The 19151-nt window shown below is 39.1% G+C and overlaps 1 protein-coding gene across 2 annotated transcripts in view; it reads right to left on the minus strand.

Annotated features, from left to right (window-relative positions):
• The window catches only part of VWF (von Willebrand factor), a 144840-nt gene that overhangs the window by 18140 nt on the left and 107549 nt on the right, over positions 1-19151 (minus strand). For both annotated transcript variants that reach the window (XM_032995041.2, XM_032995042.2), the window contains 9 exons: positions 18401-18606; positions 14326-14428; positions 14142-14216; positions 13506-13610; positions 12788-12993; positions 11265-11414; positions 3256-3366; positions 1128-1311; positions 195-235 (listed from right to left, as the gene is read on the minus strand). In XM_032995041.2, coding sequence (XP_032850932.2) covers positions 195-235; positions 1128-1311; positions 3256-3366; positions 11265-11414; positions 12788-12993; positions 13506-13610; positions 14142-14216; positions 14326-14428; positions 18401-18606 — 1181 coding nt within the window. The remainder of the gene's footprint in view (positions 1-194; positions 236-1127; positions 1312-3255; positions 3367-11264; positions 11415-12787; positions 12994-13505; positions 13611-14141; positions 14217-14325; positions 14429-18400; positions 18607-19151) is intronic.

Consider the following 19151-nt stretch of genomic DNA (forward strand, 5'->3'; position numbering starts at 1 on the left):
ACTGTGGCAGTTTCATGAACTGAACATACATGTGCTGAATCCCGTGCCACCACTTGTAACCCAAAGTCTCACTTGCAGAGATTCTGTCTGAACAAAGCTGGTCTGTATGCTTATGTGAATTCTGGCAAGTCTGTGTTATTCACAAGCTCATTCATGTATCTAAATTGCAGCAAATAAAAGGAATTGTGTCTTACCCCAATAACAGTGCCATTCAAAGGACAACCATTCAGAGGTACTGAAAAAGAAGATAATATTCCATTTAGCATTACCATTATCATGCATTACCAAATAATAAACCATAGGTATACATTTTTGACTTATTAGAGTTCCAACTGAGAACATTTAGATCCAGTTTCACTGTAAAGAGGCATAATTGAGCCCTCTTACATTATACTTTGAAAGGTAGCAATTTGTCAGAGTTATTCTAATTCCACCTCCAAATATCTCTTGCTGAGCTCTTTTTTACAAGCACATGGGACAATATAAAATTTCCCCTCCAGTTCAAGCCTTGCACTCACAGAAGAGGCACTCAGGGTTTTTGTAAGTTATAGTGCATATTTCCCCGCCTCCCCCCACTGCTAGTTCTTCACACCCTGTGGTTGCACATATACGTGTCAATTAAACATGACTGGGAGTCTTCCCAGATGGAGGCCGATTAGCCAAATCTTCTGATCTGGACTTTTGACTCAAGCCTATGCCAGGCAATGGCCACCGCCACAATGCTCAGAGACATGCAGAAGACAGCATGTCTGCATGCAAACTTTCTGTTCGCAGCAGGCACTGGGGAGAGTGTTGAACCTTCCTAGGCTAAAATCATCTCAAGACCTCTTCTAAAAGCCTAACAATGCAGGCTAAAGCTGTAAAAACAGAGCCTAGTATGTCTGTCTGAAGCAATGCAAAATAGCTTCAACAGTAAGTAGTTCAAGAGGAGACAGTGAATATCAGTTGGAAAGAGAAAGTAATAGCAGCAGGTGCTACTGTACTTAATGTCAAAATTATACAGGAGAGCTTCAAAGTAGTACTATACTTGCATAACATGCACTTCTGAAATTGCTGTTGAGAAACAGGAGATCAACAAGAGATGATTCATTCTCTACTAATGCCATTTGTCATACGCAAAACCTTACCACATCGGCAGGAAGGACAGCAGTCTATTATTTGGTCACAACGTAGTTCAGTTCCTTCTGGACAGTCAGGCACATCCATTTGAGAGCAAGAAAGATTCTTTTGCTGCACAAAAACCTCATTGTTCACCCGGATACACTCATTGATAATGCAATGGTTGAAGGGGGATCGCCACTCTGTACCGACCTGATGGGATATTGTAAAAGGATTAAATATAGGCAGCAGTATCGGTGCCACTGGATAGAGGGAAGACGACCACAGCCAACATGATGGCTTGCAAAAAGCACGTCCGCTGCCTCAGGAACAGTCTGTCACTTAACAGTTCTCCACAAATTCTTACCACAACAATCACTCTATAGAACAGTCTGCTGTTTGGTTTGTAGAGTATAGGAATTACAAGAGTATCCTCAAGGACGAAAAATAAAGGGGCAGGTGAAATAACATGTAAAGAAGAAAAAGCACTCTTAACTAGATTTAAATCTACATTTGTTACCCAGTAGCTGGCCACACTGCATTGCACTGTAGCCGAGCTAGTCCTCTTTCTGCTGGAACCTGCCGCAGATCAGCCCAGGGGAGGCTTTGGCAACAGGCTTTAGACCTGCAAATACTTGCAATTGTAGAAGAGACCAGATCTTGTTGACAGTCCTACTGATTATAATCACCCATGGGTCAGACAAGGTAGGAACTTCAAGTGTTATTATGAGAAGAGACATCACCACAGTCCAGAAAGTAGATGCTGTCACAGTTCAACACTGGGAGGAGCTGATCACTGCTTTGAAGCTGTATGCCTCCATGGTTAACACCCTTTGAATACACTTCAAAAACAGTGAAAGTGAACATCAGATCCCCAACTTCAGTAAATTCAAACATCTTTCCTCAGAAAGTTAGGGAATACTTTTCTCTCATGTGTTAAATTCTTACTTCTTTGTTAATGACAAAAGAGTTGAAAAAAGACAAAAAACAAGGGACAGCGGAGTATAAGGAGCTATTACTCCATTAGGACAACAGAAATTAGGAAGACACAGTGGGACATTAAAAGAGGCCTGCTGAAGGCTTGTTTTATGAAGCAGGGAAGAATATTGATCCACATTAAGAAAAACCCTTGGTAAAACCAGAGAAGAGGTAGTCTGCAAAATGATACATTAACATTTTTTAAAAGACAGCAGCAGACTGCCTTTGTAAAAGAAGCAATTAAAAAGTTAATATCAAATAAGTGAATGTGAGATGTAGGTAAAAATGTAGACACGTTATAAAGACCAATACTTAGGGAAGAACAGATGGGGAAAAGGTTTATTATTTTAAACACATTTAACTTACTGTTCCTGCCTTTGTTGAATCCAAAGCTCTGCATAAGACTAAGCAATTTAATGCTACTGGGACAGGCAAAGACTTGCCAAGGGAAGTTGTGTTAGGGACAGAACAAACTGAATAGACTGAAGGTATTAAAAATGTAGGCAAGAAAATAAAAATATTTCCAAGTAGCTTTCCAGAGTGGTAGGGTATCTTCAGCACATTCTAAATAGCTGTTGCATGCACTCACTTCCCCTTGGGTTCTTTGAATCCTAAGGGAAGAGGCACGCTACTGGAAATAAACTGTTATTTTGAGCAGAAAACAAGTGCAGCCTGGACCACTGTGGTCTAATCTGACATGCAGCCATCATCTTTAGCAACCAGAGAATAATTCATGTTTCTATCCTCATTTGCTTCCTGATATTTCCGTGTGTACCAAATAGAATATCCTATTTGAATAGGACTGTGAAATTCAAGGAATCCACTACCCCCATCTGCCTGCTATCCGTAGAGTAGTACAAATTAATTGGGATAATTTAAATAAATAGCCTACATCCAGAGAAGCATCATGTCCCATTAATATTCCTTTGAGCTACCATTTGTGAAATTACTAATTTTACACAAAAATATTGCTTCCTAATTTTACACAAAAATCTCGCCCCAAGAAAGGGTGAGAATGGTTTGTTTGTTACAACCAAGTAAGTCACGTGCCCCTAAAACCACTGTTTTTCAGTGCTGCTGAAAGAAATAGCTCATATCTTCTTCACCTTCTTCCATGGAATACATAATTTCATGGCACTTCTGCTAGAAGAGGAAGTGTCCGTGCCTCCACCACCTCACCTCATGCAAACGAGAATCTGCGTCACCCCGAGACCAGAAGAGCTGCTCCTCACAGGCAGTCTTCTGGCATCTCCCACAACACTCCCCTTCTTTGACAATATACTTGTAACCCTGTAGGAGAAAAGAAGAGGTCTGACTGATTCAGGAATAGGAGACAAATGAGAAGATTAATCCTAAAAGACAACACTGGGATAAATGTTTAATGTTAGCAACTTTTTATGGAAAAGGGAGTTTGAAAACAGAACTGTAAGACCACATGCTGCTATTACAAAACAAACAAGTAGTCCACCCATCTCAGCATCCTGTTAAATGGTTAACATTATCTGTCTGAAAAAATAAATTAAAATGCATACAACATGAGCATCAGAAATCCTTATCTCTTTAGTATCTGCTTGATACATATTTTGAAGACATATTCACTTCAGCTACACAAATTAACTCTAGGTACTATTCTTCCTCAGGTCATGTTGACCAACTAATGGGCCTCGTGAGGGTACCCATTTCTCTACTGTGGCATGGAGCACCCCTTCACAGAGTACAGAAAATGTTGATGGTGCTTAACATTAAAAAAAAAAAAAAAAAAAAAAAAAAAAAAAGAAGAAAAAAAGAAATCTGAAATCATCCAGCAACATCTTTCTTTTGTTAGGATCTGCTCAAATATGTAATAGCACAAAGATTTGTCACAAGACAGAAAACAACAATGACAAACAGGCAGAAATGGAAAGGGAAGAGGTAAAAGAAAAATGTTTTCAGAGGACCCTGAGCTATTTCAACAGCATTAATCAGCAGCCATTTCCAAATGTTAGTTTATGTGAGCAGTTTCTTTTCTGCATTAGCAAATTGTAAAGAGCAAGTCACTCCAATATGGCCCTACAGAGGAGTGCAAAGGTAAAAAGAAGTAAGTCCACTTCTAAGGGTGACTGTCAGTATTGCTGTGCTATTTGGTAGATTCTGGAAGAAAACTATATGTGAATGTTAAGAATACAGTTTTTAAAAAATCACTACATTAAATCACCTCTGTTTTTACATAGAGGTCATATATAATTATAAGAATTTTTATTTGGTATTTTAAAAATCTTTTACTATATATATACATAAAATTTTAGTTTACAAAAGAAAACGAAAGGTAAAAGTTGTTTTAGTGGCACCTTGGATGTTATCAGCACTCTCAACTTCCCTTCCCACCCCTGAGAATTCACGGTTAGGATTCCATCAGAGCACATTCAGACATCTAACTGCCCTGTGCTGAAGCAGAAGGAAGGGGATGGTCAGACATGTAGTCCAGGGACCAGTTTTGACTGATCATTTCATCTTTTCATCTCCTGAAGCAACTAGACAAATATTCAAACATTGGAGTATCTAAGTGAAAGAAAGCAAGGAGCTTTAATCTAATTAGAAATAATATGTTCTATATTTAATAGCTAGGCAGTCTCCAAGGGGCAAAACATAACTCCAATTTTAATACAGAGTTGCAGAAAAGTTGTTCAGTCAAAGAAAATGCTGTTCATGTGAAAAATGTGAATGAAAATAAGCATCATTTTATTTTGGTCAACCCCTTTGAACGGAATTGTTGCAGTATTTCCCATTGCTCCCTTCCTCCATGAACTGTCTTTGATTTGCAATATGAAGCACATTAGCAAACCTCAACAATCAACAGACTTTCATATGGAAGAACATTTTGTATAATGTCACAGAAGGTAATACCAGAGTTTGACCTAGCTTTGTGGAAAAAGTTGTGCTGTTGAGCATTACATTTTATATTACTTTTATTTGCTAAAAACATATCTGGAGTATCTGAAGGATCTGATACAACTTTTCATTTGTGTGTGGCAAACTCAGAGAAGTAAAAATCCATGATCTGTTTGTGCTGAGAATAAAGCAAAATCCAGCCGCAGGATGAAAATTTCACTAAATTGGTTTGAACAGAGCAGGCTCCAGGTGTGATTTGCACCCCTAACACACAAAGATGTTGGGTTTGGACAGTTCAACCTGCCTGAGTGGCCCTTTTGGTGCTTGGTGTGTTCCAAATCTAGGGGCTCTGACTCCTAAGGGGGAGAAACACAGAAGATCACAGCTCCCAACCTCAGTACCTGCTGAGCTTCTCCTAACACAGTCCCTGAACCACCATAGACTACAAACCTGTCTCAGAACTGCAGCAGTTCACCAGCTCCTCAAAAAGCAGAGCATCCATCTGTACTTGATGATTAAGGTGGACAGTGCTTCCCCGCTGTCACAGATCCTCCAGAGTATAAGAAATATTTTACCATCAGAAACCCCCACCTTTTGTATCTCACACCATGAGAATTTAGGCCCACAGGAATAAAGAAAGGTTTATTTTAGGATTGCATTCTAAAGGTGGTCATGTTTAAGGTTACATCTAAGAAAAAAAAATGCATTGTGCATTTTGAGGTGTTTTTTTATTGTGGAGTTGTTGGGTTTTTTTCCAGTTAGATGACTTATATACAAGCAGCACGAGGATTATTCCTGAGCTGCACAATCTATGAACATAAACATCTGACAAGTCTCAGATACTATCCTGTTCAAAGTTAATGTTAGACTGAACTAGGCAGAGTAAGCAGTATACACCTCTTCTTTCCATCTATTCCTTCTTCCATCTATTTTTTATTTGCTAGTGTATAGACACTAGCACATAGAAATGCCAGGGTTTGCTCAAGGATCCACTTGTAGTCAATATTATCTGCTGCTTTATTCCTCCCCTGCATCCTGCCTTTTTTAAAACAAAACAAAACAAAAACCAAACACCAAAAAACACATGAAGTTCAAACTTCAAACAAGGAATTAAAATTCAGAAGAAGCCCTCAGTAAATGTCTGACCATCCGTCACACTGAGAGGCAGATTACAGTCTACAGGACTAAAAAGAAATCCCCCCTGCCCCGGGAAGTAAGGGGGCAACGTAAGGCACTTCTTGCATTTGAACAGGTGCCCGTGGCTGATTCGGGAGTGATAACGAGCAGCTACAATGGAGAACCTGATAAGTGCAGTTATACTGCCAGATCAGATCGTTTTATCAAACACAAATGCGGAGATAATGCTGATCTCTTGCATGGAGGGTGAAAGCATACAGATTAAGACATTCTACAATGGAGGAAGGGTGTCGAATTTTGCATACTTTTGAACCAGAGCTTGGCTTGCAACAAACAAAAGAGGAATGTAGATTAATTCTGTAGCATTCAGAGAATGCACATTTTGGTTTCATCGCCTACTCAAGGCTATGGGAGGGATCTGCACAGGCTATAGCTTGGCATATTTGTGCACTCCCTCTTTTGTTCTAGTGTTGCTACACAGTTCGTCTTTTCACAGGTGCTAAGGTTTTGGCCATAAAACTGTCAGCTGCCTTTTGGCAACAATGCAGGAAAGAAAGAACAGATTATTCCTCAATGTAATATTTTTAAGAAGACTCCGGTATTTGCCTCTTGAATATTGAAATGATAGTACCTGAAGAGGGTTGGAGGACCAAAGAGAATGAAAATGGCAACTGAGAAAAACCCAGTAGAGATGGATATAAATCCACTTGAAATGCTGAAAGTAAAATCTTCAGTGACGATGAATCAGCACAATTTTAGAGATTTCTCTGGAGCTGCACTCATTTACTCCAGGTGAGAACTTAATTCTCTATCAGTCTCTAGAACGTTAAGGTATCATTTCCTAATTTCCATAATAAATTATGCTTTAAAATGCAAGCAGAATGTTTGAATTCACCTCCCAACAAGACTTCCAGTTTTTAAATGAGATCCTGCACATCTAATATTCAAACAACAGTCTTCCTTTTACATTAGTTTCTTTCACCTCCTTAATGTACACTATTAAGCCATTTATACTACCATGCCTTACATGCTACTTCAAAGGAAAATATCCATTTGAAATATTGGAGATTAAACCTATAGCTTTTGTAGTCAGCATCTATTACAAGCATCATTCACTATGACTTTGTATGTAGGGTGCAAATTTTCTTTATTTTAATTTAATTAATCAAGAGGCTTGAAAATCTGACCTTATTAATTTACACGCACTTAGCCAAATGACTTTGTCTTAAACACTTATCCCAAAAAATTATGCTTCATTCTTCTCATAATCATCTAATACTTTAAATTATCCAATACTTTAAACCACACTCTTTTATATCACTTACAAAGTACCTATGTCCAAGAATATTGACAGAAATTAAGTAAAGCAAGTGTTCCCTGCGCATTAGTACATTAGTGATTTTAAGGTGTTTTGAAAGTTGTTATCCATTTTATCACCGTGATTCTCTGAAACGATGTAGTCTGATGTACTCTCAGAGAAATAATTTCTGAAGCTCCAGGAGGGAAGACACCACTCCTCCTTGTGGCACATACAATAATTGTAGCAATTATCTGCTTGCTTTCACAAAACTTTGGTAAAAGATAGATAGAAGAGGACAGAAAAAGTGAGGGGACTATGGCATATAATGAGGCAAACCCACGTCTGGTTTGCAAATGAGAAGTCTGTATTTGCTGTTACCCTCCTCAGAGAACTGTGGGATTGGTTCATTTAAATGAAACATCCACTCTTTTTCCATAGCATTTCTTTACATTCTAAAACTACAGGTATGATTTGAGTCTGATTTTGTCATGCTTAGGAGAACAGTAGCACCATTCATTCATCAGGGTGAAGGAACTAGTACATGTGTTAGGGTGTTTGGGTTTTTTTTTCCTCTTTTTGTGTAGCTAGATAAAAAATTGTAAGCTGTTTTCACAGAAGTCAGACGTAACAGTCAACAATGATACCACCCAACTTTAAGACCTGGAAATGGAATTAATAACCATGAGCAGCACAGAGTTTGATCATCACGATTAAAGTATGCCTTTAACATCAATATGACTTTCAATGACATCTAATCTGAACTGAAAAATAAACTTTAAAGCCAATTCAACCTGGATTACAGAACTCCTGCATTCCTTGATATGTATATCCACTGAATCAGGAATAAGCAAAGGAAAAAAGAAAATCCGAGCTATGCAGGTTCTCCATCAGCTATGGTTCTGGTTGTACACCTTTGATAACTATTAAAAGAGCAAAAGAATTGGCAGATTCCCAAAAGGAACTGGCATCGTATCCACCAAGGCTTTTTGTTTGTTTTAAAAAAACTTTTTGATACTGCAATGCTTAGGGCTGATTTGTCAAGAAAGTGTAGCTCTGCATTAATGACACTTCATCAGAATAACAAATTATTAATAAAGTTATGGCTATAAGCCAAAACACAGCCAGATACTTTAGCTCTAATGTTTCATAATTGCCATACTAGAAAAAAGGCTCTTCCACAAATGAAAATCAAAGGGGTTCTCTTGCAACAGCTGGAAGCTTTCACACCTACCCTCATGGTTTTCACTGCACTGGGCATCCTCAAGCTTTCTCACCAAATTCTACAATTGCAGAAAGAGCACTAGTTTGGTTGGTTCGTTGGTTGGTTGGTTTTTTCAGTGGATTGGGTTTTTGCTCTGGTCCTAGGGTATTATGCAGTGTTTAAGACACAGCAGAGGAAAATATTATTCAAAAATTTTATATTTTGTTCACATCTTCTCAAGTGCACATACATATATGTTGTCCAGCCTTGTTCTGATACAGAGGCTGTAAGTTAAATGATATTGAAATATAATGGTATTAAGGCATTTGAAATTCTTTGAAAATCAAGACACAGCTAGCTCAATAGAGTTCAGAATTTGCTTTTCAGATATTGGTTTAACTGAAACATTCATAGTCAAATTTCAATATTAGAGTAAATTCAAATGAGAATTTAAAACAAGTCAGACAATGCAGGGTTCTACAGCAGTGTAAACTCAGCTGTGAGGTGTTGCACATACATGCTCTATGCCCAAGGTCAGGTTTTTGACTCCCAGACACATTATTAATGATGTCTTTCCAAAAGCAAAAAGAGCATCTCTAACTTCTCATAGCTGTATATACAAGGTTTGATAATGAAGAGCTTTCTTCTAAACGTAACTGAACAAAAGCAAGGATGTAGGAGAGATTATCACGTGGTGATACTTTTTTTGCCTCTGTTTTGAACATACCTGCATGAATAGAGCCCATTCGAAAAAAAAAAAAAAAAAAAAAAAAAGGAACAGTGGGAAACAGACTTCAAAAATTTAGAGACTGGGCAGAGGAGGGGAATGTGCATGGCATATTTGTTTGGGGATTCCCTGTATTTCCACCAAGGAGAGAAAAACCTACTTTTGGAGCAGAAAAGAAAATAACCGAGTGAATCTTGTCTCATATGCAGCACTAGAAAACCCAGAACACCACAGTAGCATCCCCGTCAGCACAGTGAATCAAACACAGAAATAGCACGTGTCCTTCTTAGTTAAAGGGTTCTGCAGTTACTGCTGCAGTATGCCCTCCTTCGCATTTCCCACTGACAAATTCCAGCTCGTCACCTGTAATCACAACAGAATGGTCTGCTGAGTCATGGGCCAACGTGCAGACTTTTATCAGCTACTGGACCACTGAAAGCACCAATGTTACAATGCACATTTGGAAACCCTTGCTGCTTGGTCACCTGTTTGAATTTTGTGGGGACTAGTGCAATATATAGCCTAATATAAACATTTTAAAAGCAACCTGGAGATTTGAACAGCATTAACTAGCTCATCTTTGTTTCTGCACTGAAGAAAAAAAAAAAAAAAACAAATTAGCTTCTTCAGGGTTTCACTTCACTGTTTGGGGAAGAACAAACGCATCTGGAAAACCCTTAGTCAGCAAAAGACCTGCAGAGAATATTCTGAATCTCAGACCGCCACAGGCAGTTGCTTCACATGAACCCCACACAGCTTACTGAACTTGCAGATTGTGAACACGCCAGACCACGGACTAAGGAGGAGCTGCTTCCAGTCAGATATACCCTTTCCTGAATGGAATCAGCTAATACCATCAAGAACAATCTCAATTAATCCATGCATCTACTGAAAGCTTTACAAAGAGATGTTAGCAGCACAACTTCTCCGGCCATATAGCAGTTGGTATGGGGTGTGGGCTGTCAGCACTTGGCTAGGCTGGGCAACCTCTTCTGCCATCTGCCTTTTCTGCAGACCCAAGCTGTGTATTTCCAGTGTCCTCACCAACTGACCCATCCATGTTAACCTCATGAAGCAAGGACATGGGAATGCTCAGGGATTATGGCTACAAGGTGCCAGAGAGCGGAGCTAAATGCAACTCTAGGGCGTCACATTTAATTTTACAGTCATTTTTTATTTCCTTTTTCTCCACATTAAGATGATGAATGTTAGGGATGTAAATTGTGCCATTTAAAGGAAGTATAAAAAACGTTTTGAACTTTTGTTTGCACAAATCATGTTATGGTCGAAGTCTTCTAATCTATGACACTGTCAGGTGCTGCTGACTTTTAACCAATTCCTTGGACCCTTCTAAAATTCTTCTACCAAGTTTTTGTACCAAGTATCTATCTCCTTCCGTTGACCAGCTATGTCAATATAACAAACCACCTTATACCTCCTTTGCAGTCTTCTGAAAGTAGATGATGTAATTTTATAGCATGTAGTAGATGTCTGAGCATAATAAAGGCCACAGCATGTGATGTTACTACTGCTATAATGGGCAGAGCTGAGCAGTAGACAGAGCTGAAATGTTCTCTTCAGAAAGTGAACTCCAGCTAGAGCAGCCATTTGAGAGTGAACATCAGACATCGTGAGTACTTATCGTTCAAGTGGTAAACTGTGAGTGGTAATGCGCAAGTGCAAATGGTAGACACTCCAGGATGCAGTTCTCCTTTTATTGAAATATAAAATAAATTTCTCACTGATTTCCTTAGCATCGGGATATGATCTTAAAACATTAACCCTAAAATAAAATCAGTAATGCTCAGGCCCTCTTAGGCTCTATTCCCAAGATGATTTGTTGCTACAACACCTATTTTCTATTTTTCTCCAGTTTCTCTAGACACACAGGTTTAAAAGTAATCATTTCAGACCTCCATCAGGGCTCTTCTGGCTAATGTTTAAATGTTACTCACCCGAGAGCAGAATGTGTCACATGCTTTGTCGTGACACTCCATCATCTGAAGTCCTGTAACATCATCACTCATACTACTGCAAGAGCATTCCCTGCAACCATCTTCCCATGTTGTCCCGATGGGGTAGACTATGTTGTTGTGCACACAAACCTGTTGAAGGCAACAATTAATACATGAAAGAGCACATTGTTGCTGTAAGGGCACACTGCTGGCTCCAAAAGGCTGGTTTTTAAAATGTGAAACCTACCATAAATATTATAGTATATTTTGAACCCAGTAGAAATGCTACAGGTCTTAAAATTGTGGCCACTTTATTGAGGAAAGGAAAATAAGTGCAACCAAATCTGCTGTTTCATAAAGAATTAATTGGAGAATTTTATCTGGTGGAATTGCCCAGGGTCTGACTCAGTTTCCCTGGAAGTATAATGTCTATAATGTATAATGGAAGTATAATGTCTATAATGTATAATGGAAGTATAATATTTAATGATAATAAACAGTGAAGGACCCATTCATGCAAAACTTTTTCCAGCTAAATTATCTAATCTGAAAAGACCCTACTTTGAGCTATAAATATTCATTCTCTTGTAACCTTAGGCCATCACAGCTACCACAAAACTAGTGCCATCTCTTACACTGCACTTTCTATCAGTAAATTTTATGGCATGTTATTAAAGAGATGAACATAATTTATTTTTATAGATACAGCAAGTAAGTCACAGAGACATAAAATGACTTATGCAAGGTCAGGAACTACTTAGCAACAGAAAATAAAGGCTAGATCTCCTGAGCTGCAACACAGTGTAAGCCTATGTTAAACTGTTAGGTAAGGTTGCTTCAATGGAAAGGTTACATTGCCCTTCAACCTCTCCTCTAAGCAACCCTATCTTGAAGGTTAACATAATATAACAACTTAATGAAAGGTTGGCAAAATAAGGAAAGATATACCCTGGTGAAGCTTTAACAGAGTCAGGTATTCATTTGGCAGAAATTTAAAAGTGGCAATATATTTCATGCAAGATATGATGCCTCCTCAGGCAGAGGCAAAAGTAATCAATGGGCACAAGGAGTTCAGGTGTTCCAAATACTTGCATAGGATTGAAAGAATATATAGTAACTGTACTGATTGAAAAGCATGTACCTCTGTTATACAGAAACAAATTTAAAAATTTTAAATTACCTCTGAAATTCCTAATGCTTGAATGATCTTGAAGTTTCAAATGTTTTTGCTTCATATATATATATTTATATGTATATACACACACACACATATATAACATCTGATTAACTCAAAGTCACAAAAAATGGGTTGGTTATGTCAGAACAAAGGTCTGTAATAAAACAAGCACCAGTGTGATGCAACGGTGTATTTCCCTCAGACATATGTGAACTAAAAATTCCCTGGCATCACGATCCAGTATTCTCACTGGGGGTTTGTTAATACCTAGCTACCCACTTTGGTACTATCACTGCCCGTATAAAAGATACTCTCATCCATGGAAGCAACACTTCAATGCTCTTACCCTGCCTGGAACGCAGGTGGTAGATACGCAGCCGCAGTCATTGGTGAGAGATGTGGACAGATATCCCAGAGGGCAGCTCACTGTTGAGTTTGTACAGCTGCAGGTACACTCATATTTATCACAGCACTCAGTCTTCGTAACAGTCAGCTCTCGATGCGGTGGGCAGGAAGGTCTTTGAACTAAGGTGCACGCTTCTCTGTTACACGCTAGCAGGAAAAGGTAGGCACCAAGTCAAGCACACAGCATTTCAGAGTGCTGCGAGTGAACCACACACTTCTCTGGCAGCAAGGCACTAATTGCTACTGCAAACTGTTACAATACTACTCAAAGACTAAGAAGTAATGCAGATATAAAACACTTAGGTCAAAGTTTGTGCTGCAGGTTCAGGAGAAGTTCTTACCCTGCCAAAAAATTCTTGTGCCATATACAATCAAAAATATTTATAACATAAGCATAAGGATCAGAGCACACATGTCCAAGAGTAAAGCGCTTCTTTTTGCCTTAAGACAAAAGTCTACTCAGAAAGTACCAACAATACCCTTCTCCCAAGTCTGTGAAATCTTTACATGTCTGTTGGCTCCAAAATTACAACTTTCAGAGCAAAAAAATGTCTAAAGGAAGTAGTCAGTGTTGATGAAATGCAATGTTCCAGTGTCACTCCCTGCTAAAAAAAAAATAAAAATAAAAATAAAAATGAAAATAAAAATAAAAATCTTACCACATGTGTAATTTGGTCTGCATTCTCCAGGGTTGGTCAGAGCAAGCTGCAGGCCAAATTCACAGGCAGGGGCAGGAGGCAAATCACAGGAAACCAGATCACAGACTATGAAGAGAAATTGAGTGTTTAAGACCAGGCTTGACTTATTAGTCCTCAAGAAAAGATACACACATGCATGCATGTCCCCACTAAACTTTTTTCCCTACACTCAATTGCTATCCTAAATATATGAAGTAAGTTAAAGATCAACACGTCAGAGTTCGTTTTCAAAATAGCTTAGGGAACAGTTCAAACTTGGGTTATGAGGATTAAGGTTCTAATGTTATATTTAATGTGCAATTATAGGCCACACAAATATAGATACTTGAAAAAAGACCATTCTAATGTCATTTAGACAAAAACAAATTGCTCCATTCCCTTCCTCATTTCTTAGAGAAAGAGTGACAAAATCAAACTGGAAGTGAATGGAGACTCACATCCTCAGGAGTTGTTTATTTTTCCACACAGGTGACTGTACAGTCATTCAGTGGTTTTAAAAATGGAGCATTGCATTAAATAAACAAAGGAATTGTATACCTTTGAGGCATCTGGTAAAAATAGGGACCAAGAAGATTCCAACAATTTATGAGAACCTACCACACTCATACTCAGGGCAGCACTGGCCAGGATCCTTGCGCAGACGAGGGACTTCACATGGACCACACTGAACAGCTGGAGTAAGAAGAAAACATCCATAAAAGAAGTTTGGATAACAACTCAAAAACTACGTAACAGAAACACCAATTCAAGTCAAATCATACTTAGAGCTAAATCAATTTACATTTGGCAGTAGGGCAAGGTCGAACCGTGCAGTTTACTTGCTTGTTATCAAGACACATGCAGATCTTGCAAGGCTCACTGGTGGGAATCCATGTTTCCATGTGCTGCATGAAAACAAAACAAAACAAAACAAACAAAAATGAACAAATGAAAAACACAAAACAAAAAAAAACACAAAACACAGATGGTTAGAAAGAAATCAGATATTCTGGTCACTGGTATGTTAGTGATGGGAGTGGGTGAGGGTGAGTAACATTAATTTGGAAAACCAGAAGACTATGCAGGATTGGTTGGTTGCTCTGTTAACAGTGAGAATCTAAGGAGACAAACAATTCTGACATGACTGTAGTATACCAATTTAGCAAAAGATGTAAAGCATGCATGAATGGGATAAGGAATTACTATTGTTTTAGGCATGAAAAATGCTCAGATGTTAGAGATGCCATTTCAGCCTATTGTGAGTAACAATGAACTCGTGCAACTACATACCATGATTGGACGTTCAGTGGTAATAAGGTGAAAAACAGTATTATGGGAAATATATAGAAGTGGCTGCTTTCCCAAATTAGTAGTGCTTAAACACAGAAAAATAAACTGCATATTTTTTATTAAGAATATGTGGGGTGTCATCACTAGATTTCCCAGTGGATTGAACACTGGAAAAGCACTATAGCAACCTCAAATCTGAAACCGCCACTGGTGATTACCTGGACGTAACAAGCACATTCAGAAACTGCCAGTAAAGCGTATCATTATGCAACAACTGCTCCTTTCTCATGAGAGAGAGGAAAATCACTGACGTTAAAGATGTAGTTACCTATAAAGAACTAACCACATTTAACACCCATGTGAACAGGGAGGTAAGAGTGAAAAGATGCACTATGGGACAATAATTTGCGCAGTCGATCCAGGTTCTGGGTAAGAACATGTAGAGTAGGTTAGGATGCCACAAAGGGAAAAAGTGTCTTTCAGAGAAGTGCAGCTTAAAAATAATAGTCTGCTGAGACTTTTGGTAACAAGAAGAAAGGAAGAAAATATCTAAGCATACTGCCACCTGTACCCAGACATATCGATGTATTTTAAGCTGTCACAGGAGTTTGAAAAGAGTTTACTTTCAAAGGTTGGCAGCACGGCAAGGAGAAGACACCAGGCATGCTAGAACAAGCCAACCAGAGATTTAACAAAGCTTAGGAAACAAATCACATAGGGTCAATTAATCCATAGGAAATCTGTTTTAGTCAAAGAAAGCTTGCATTGATGTAGTGCTAGTAAAGAACATTATCTCAGGGCTTAGAAAAACAACTTGGAGCCCTCTACCAGAGAATTCAATGGCCTCAGGGTTAAAAAGTCCTGAGAAGGCAGCTGATAGAGAATGCCTATGTATGCAGGTCTTGATGTGAAAAGCATGTGGACATTTCAAAACACAGAGAATCGCATCTGCTCTAACATTTCCAGCAGCTTTGATTTTCACACAGGTTTTCTTCAGTGTAAGTAGGAGTCTCTTTCTAATACCAAAAGAAACGACAAGGTGTTAGTAGAGCACTATATGGGCATTGGTACCAAGAATCCCATAAGCCCAAGCACGATCTGAGGTAGAAAGGAACAGAGGAACAAATATCAGAGGGAAAGAAGGGGGTTAAGGAAATCACAACCCACCACCACTTGCACTGCCTGTTGTATTGCTCACCCAGCTAATCCTGCAATGGTGGAGATGCAAAACGGCTGTGTGAGCTGATCCTCCCCTGCCCTCCACCTCCCCATCCACACAGCAGCTGCATCTAAGCCTTGCCATTGGGGTACAAACAAGAGGTTTTCAGAGTTAAAACCCCATTAAGGGGCATGCAACGACTCATGAATTTCAGAACTTTGACAGAAACAAGTAGATATCGCTTCAGACATTACTCTCAAGATGTGCGCTGAGTTTTTCTCCACAATGGCTTGAAACAATTATTCAAATAGAAAATACGCTATATTGCCTGAGGATTCAGGAATTTAAGGCACACAGATCCTACACTTTAATCTGCATTTGCAATGACTATTTCATATAGAACCATGATACAATAACTGGAGTTGTCAGGGTCACCGAGAGTTGTGCACAACTGATCTGTGTTTAGGGCAGTGATTATATACATTGCAAGCTATTTTTTCCTTCAAGAGAAAAAATAAGATTTTTTTCCTATTCCTTTTATTACAAACATTACTGCTGTTTTGTTTGGTTGGTTTGGGTTTTTTTTTGTCATTTTACCAGCTCTATAAGCACCACACAAATCCAGTGACATTGTGTTTAAAAAGATCCAAAACAGAACACAAATTAAAAATCACGGCCATATGTATGGAGATACTGTAACCTTAAAATGAAAGCTAGTACAAGGTCCATGTGCTCAGTCTTTCAGAAAATTCTATTCTATCCTTTTGCTTTGAAAAACGTCATTCAGATACTCCAGTTGTGGAATGAGGGAACACGCTTCCCCTGTTTCTTCTCTCTTGCTGCAAAATCTATAGGGTATGTACACCTGAGGGCACACCATAGGGTATGTGCGCTGGAGGTTTAATGCTGTTAGCCTCCCGTACCGGCCCCCTGCCCCGCAGTAGCAAACTCCCCAAATCGTGTTTAGCGAGTACTTTTCCAGTGCGCTGTGCTTTGACAGGACCGGCAGGCAGCACCAAGGCACAAGCCGTGGCAAAGCGGGATCCTCGGCCCCACACGGGCCCGTCCTGCGTGAGGACAGGCTGCAGTGCCACACACCAGGTTCCCCCCGGTGCAGCCCCGCCGTCAGCTCGGCTCACACTGGCAAAGCAGGGCCTGGAACACTTGCTTCACTAAGTCAAGGGCGTTGCTCGCTGGTACCCTCTCGCCCAAAGAAAGGAGTTCCCTCAGTTAAGTTTGATGCTTTTTTTCATTATGTTAATCAGCGCAAACAGTATTTAAAAGAGATGTTTCAGCCACAAATAGTCTCTGCTTCCTTTCAGTTTAGCTGTAAATGTTTGTAACACATTTCTTGCTATACGAAAGATGAGTCTAGATTTGCGTGCGTAAAATTAAGTTATCCAGAGTACATTCATTTACCGTTTTAAGTGTACCATTTCCTTAAAGAATAGACTATACACACACACAGACACATCTGTTACTTACAGAAGATCTGTTACAAAAACAGTTATGTCTTTCACAGCAGGTTTCATAAGACCATCCAAAAATCTCATTAAGAACATAAAGCCCATAAAATACTGAAATTAAAAGAATCCAAAGACCATATAACGCTGAAATTAAAGCCCCTTCTTCTTAAAGTCCTATAACAAAGCTGCAGATTTAAGAGGACTGTCTGATTTAGGTGAAAACTCCCAGAGTTAAGTAGCTAGGGGTGAAGAGGAACAACTCCTGTCACTTGGAACAAGGAACATAGACCAGGGGAGCTTGAGCACCTGCTGCATGAGGCCAAAAGGGAAATCAACGGTCTCCTTCTCTACAGTCTGGCACCTAGCACCCACAGCTCTCCCCAATCCCATTCTGCCACAAAGAGGTCTGACTTAGCTGAGGAAAGTGTATTTTCAGTAAAAGTAAAATGATGAATTTCATCAAAGGAATAATTCTTGTCAAAAAAAAAAAAAGGATGTAGGCTAATACAGCTTGACATAAGATCGTCCTGGTCTCACTACTCCCCACCAACCACTGAAAATATGTCAGTAAATTTTGCAAAGACAATACAATGCATTTTAAGTGAGGGTTCCAGATTTGACTAAATTGTCATTACTGGTAGAAGGCTGATGAATGGAGGTGTTTATCTTGGTAAATGTTGACTTACATCATCCCTCCTCTCTTCCCTCTAGCCCTCCCTCTACACAAATTTGTCATGCATTTCCGGGTCCGTACAGTCCCAGCTGTGAATTTTATATCCATCCCAGCCAATTTCACACTAGGGGAGCTATATGGGGCTGACAGCCGGCCAGTTATGAGGAACTGAGCTAGAAAATAAAGTATCCAAAGGGGAAAATAGTTAGACTTATAAGACAGATCTAGTTGGAAAAGTACGAATCCCAACCACTCACAATGGCAAGCTGCTAAGCATATAGTTAGTTACCTGATGGTGCGTGCCATCTTCACTGACACACTGTGTGCAGACTTCTTCATCAACACAGCTGTCATTAAAAATCACCTGTCCATCGGGACAGAAGCAGCCTTCTGTGGGATAATCCTTGCAGACACTCAGTTTGGTACTATTCTCACAGTGCTTTACGCAGGCTTTGTGGCAGTGATCATATGTCAAATATGTGGGACATTTCATTGCTGAGAAAGACAGAAAAAACTCTTTAGATAAAGAGATCTGAAACACAGATAAATGTTTCCACTCACACTTTCTTTAGAATTCTGTTCAGGTTTCTGAAAGCCATCATCTGATGAACATATTTTGTTCTGTACAGCCACTAACATCTTTTCAAATGCATTTTTAAAACTAAAAAAATACAGAGACGAGAGTGATTGAAGGCATTTGCTTAAGATACAGTCCATGCAGAAATCATCAAGCCACATTTTCAGGCCACATGAAGCAGCAAAGTATGATTTACTCTAATAAAAATACAATGGCTTACACAAGCTGAACATCTTACCTAAGTTGGTTTTCAGTACTGGGTAGAGACATAAGAATTTAGAACCACTTTTACGTGTATTAGAGAAGCACTAGTAACAGTGCATGGTTTAGAGACATGCAAGACAGACAAAAATATTGAACAGAGATTTTTTTTTTGACAATTTGATAAGCGGCATTGTTTCCAACCAACTAAAGAAGCTAACAAACAGAACATTTTGGTGCTTCAAAACAGAACCTGCTAGAT

This window comes from Tyto alba, unplaced genomic scaffold (genome assembly GCF_018691265.1).
Source record: "Tyto alba isolate M040663 unplaced genomic scaffold, T.alba_DEE_v4.0 Super-Scaffold_21, whole genome shotgun sequence".
Classification (NCBI taxonomy): domain Eukaryota; kingdom Metazoa; phylum Chordata; class Aves; order Strigiformes; family Tytonidae; genus Tyto; species Tyto alba.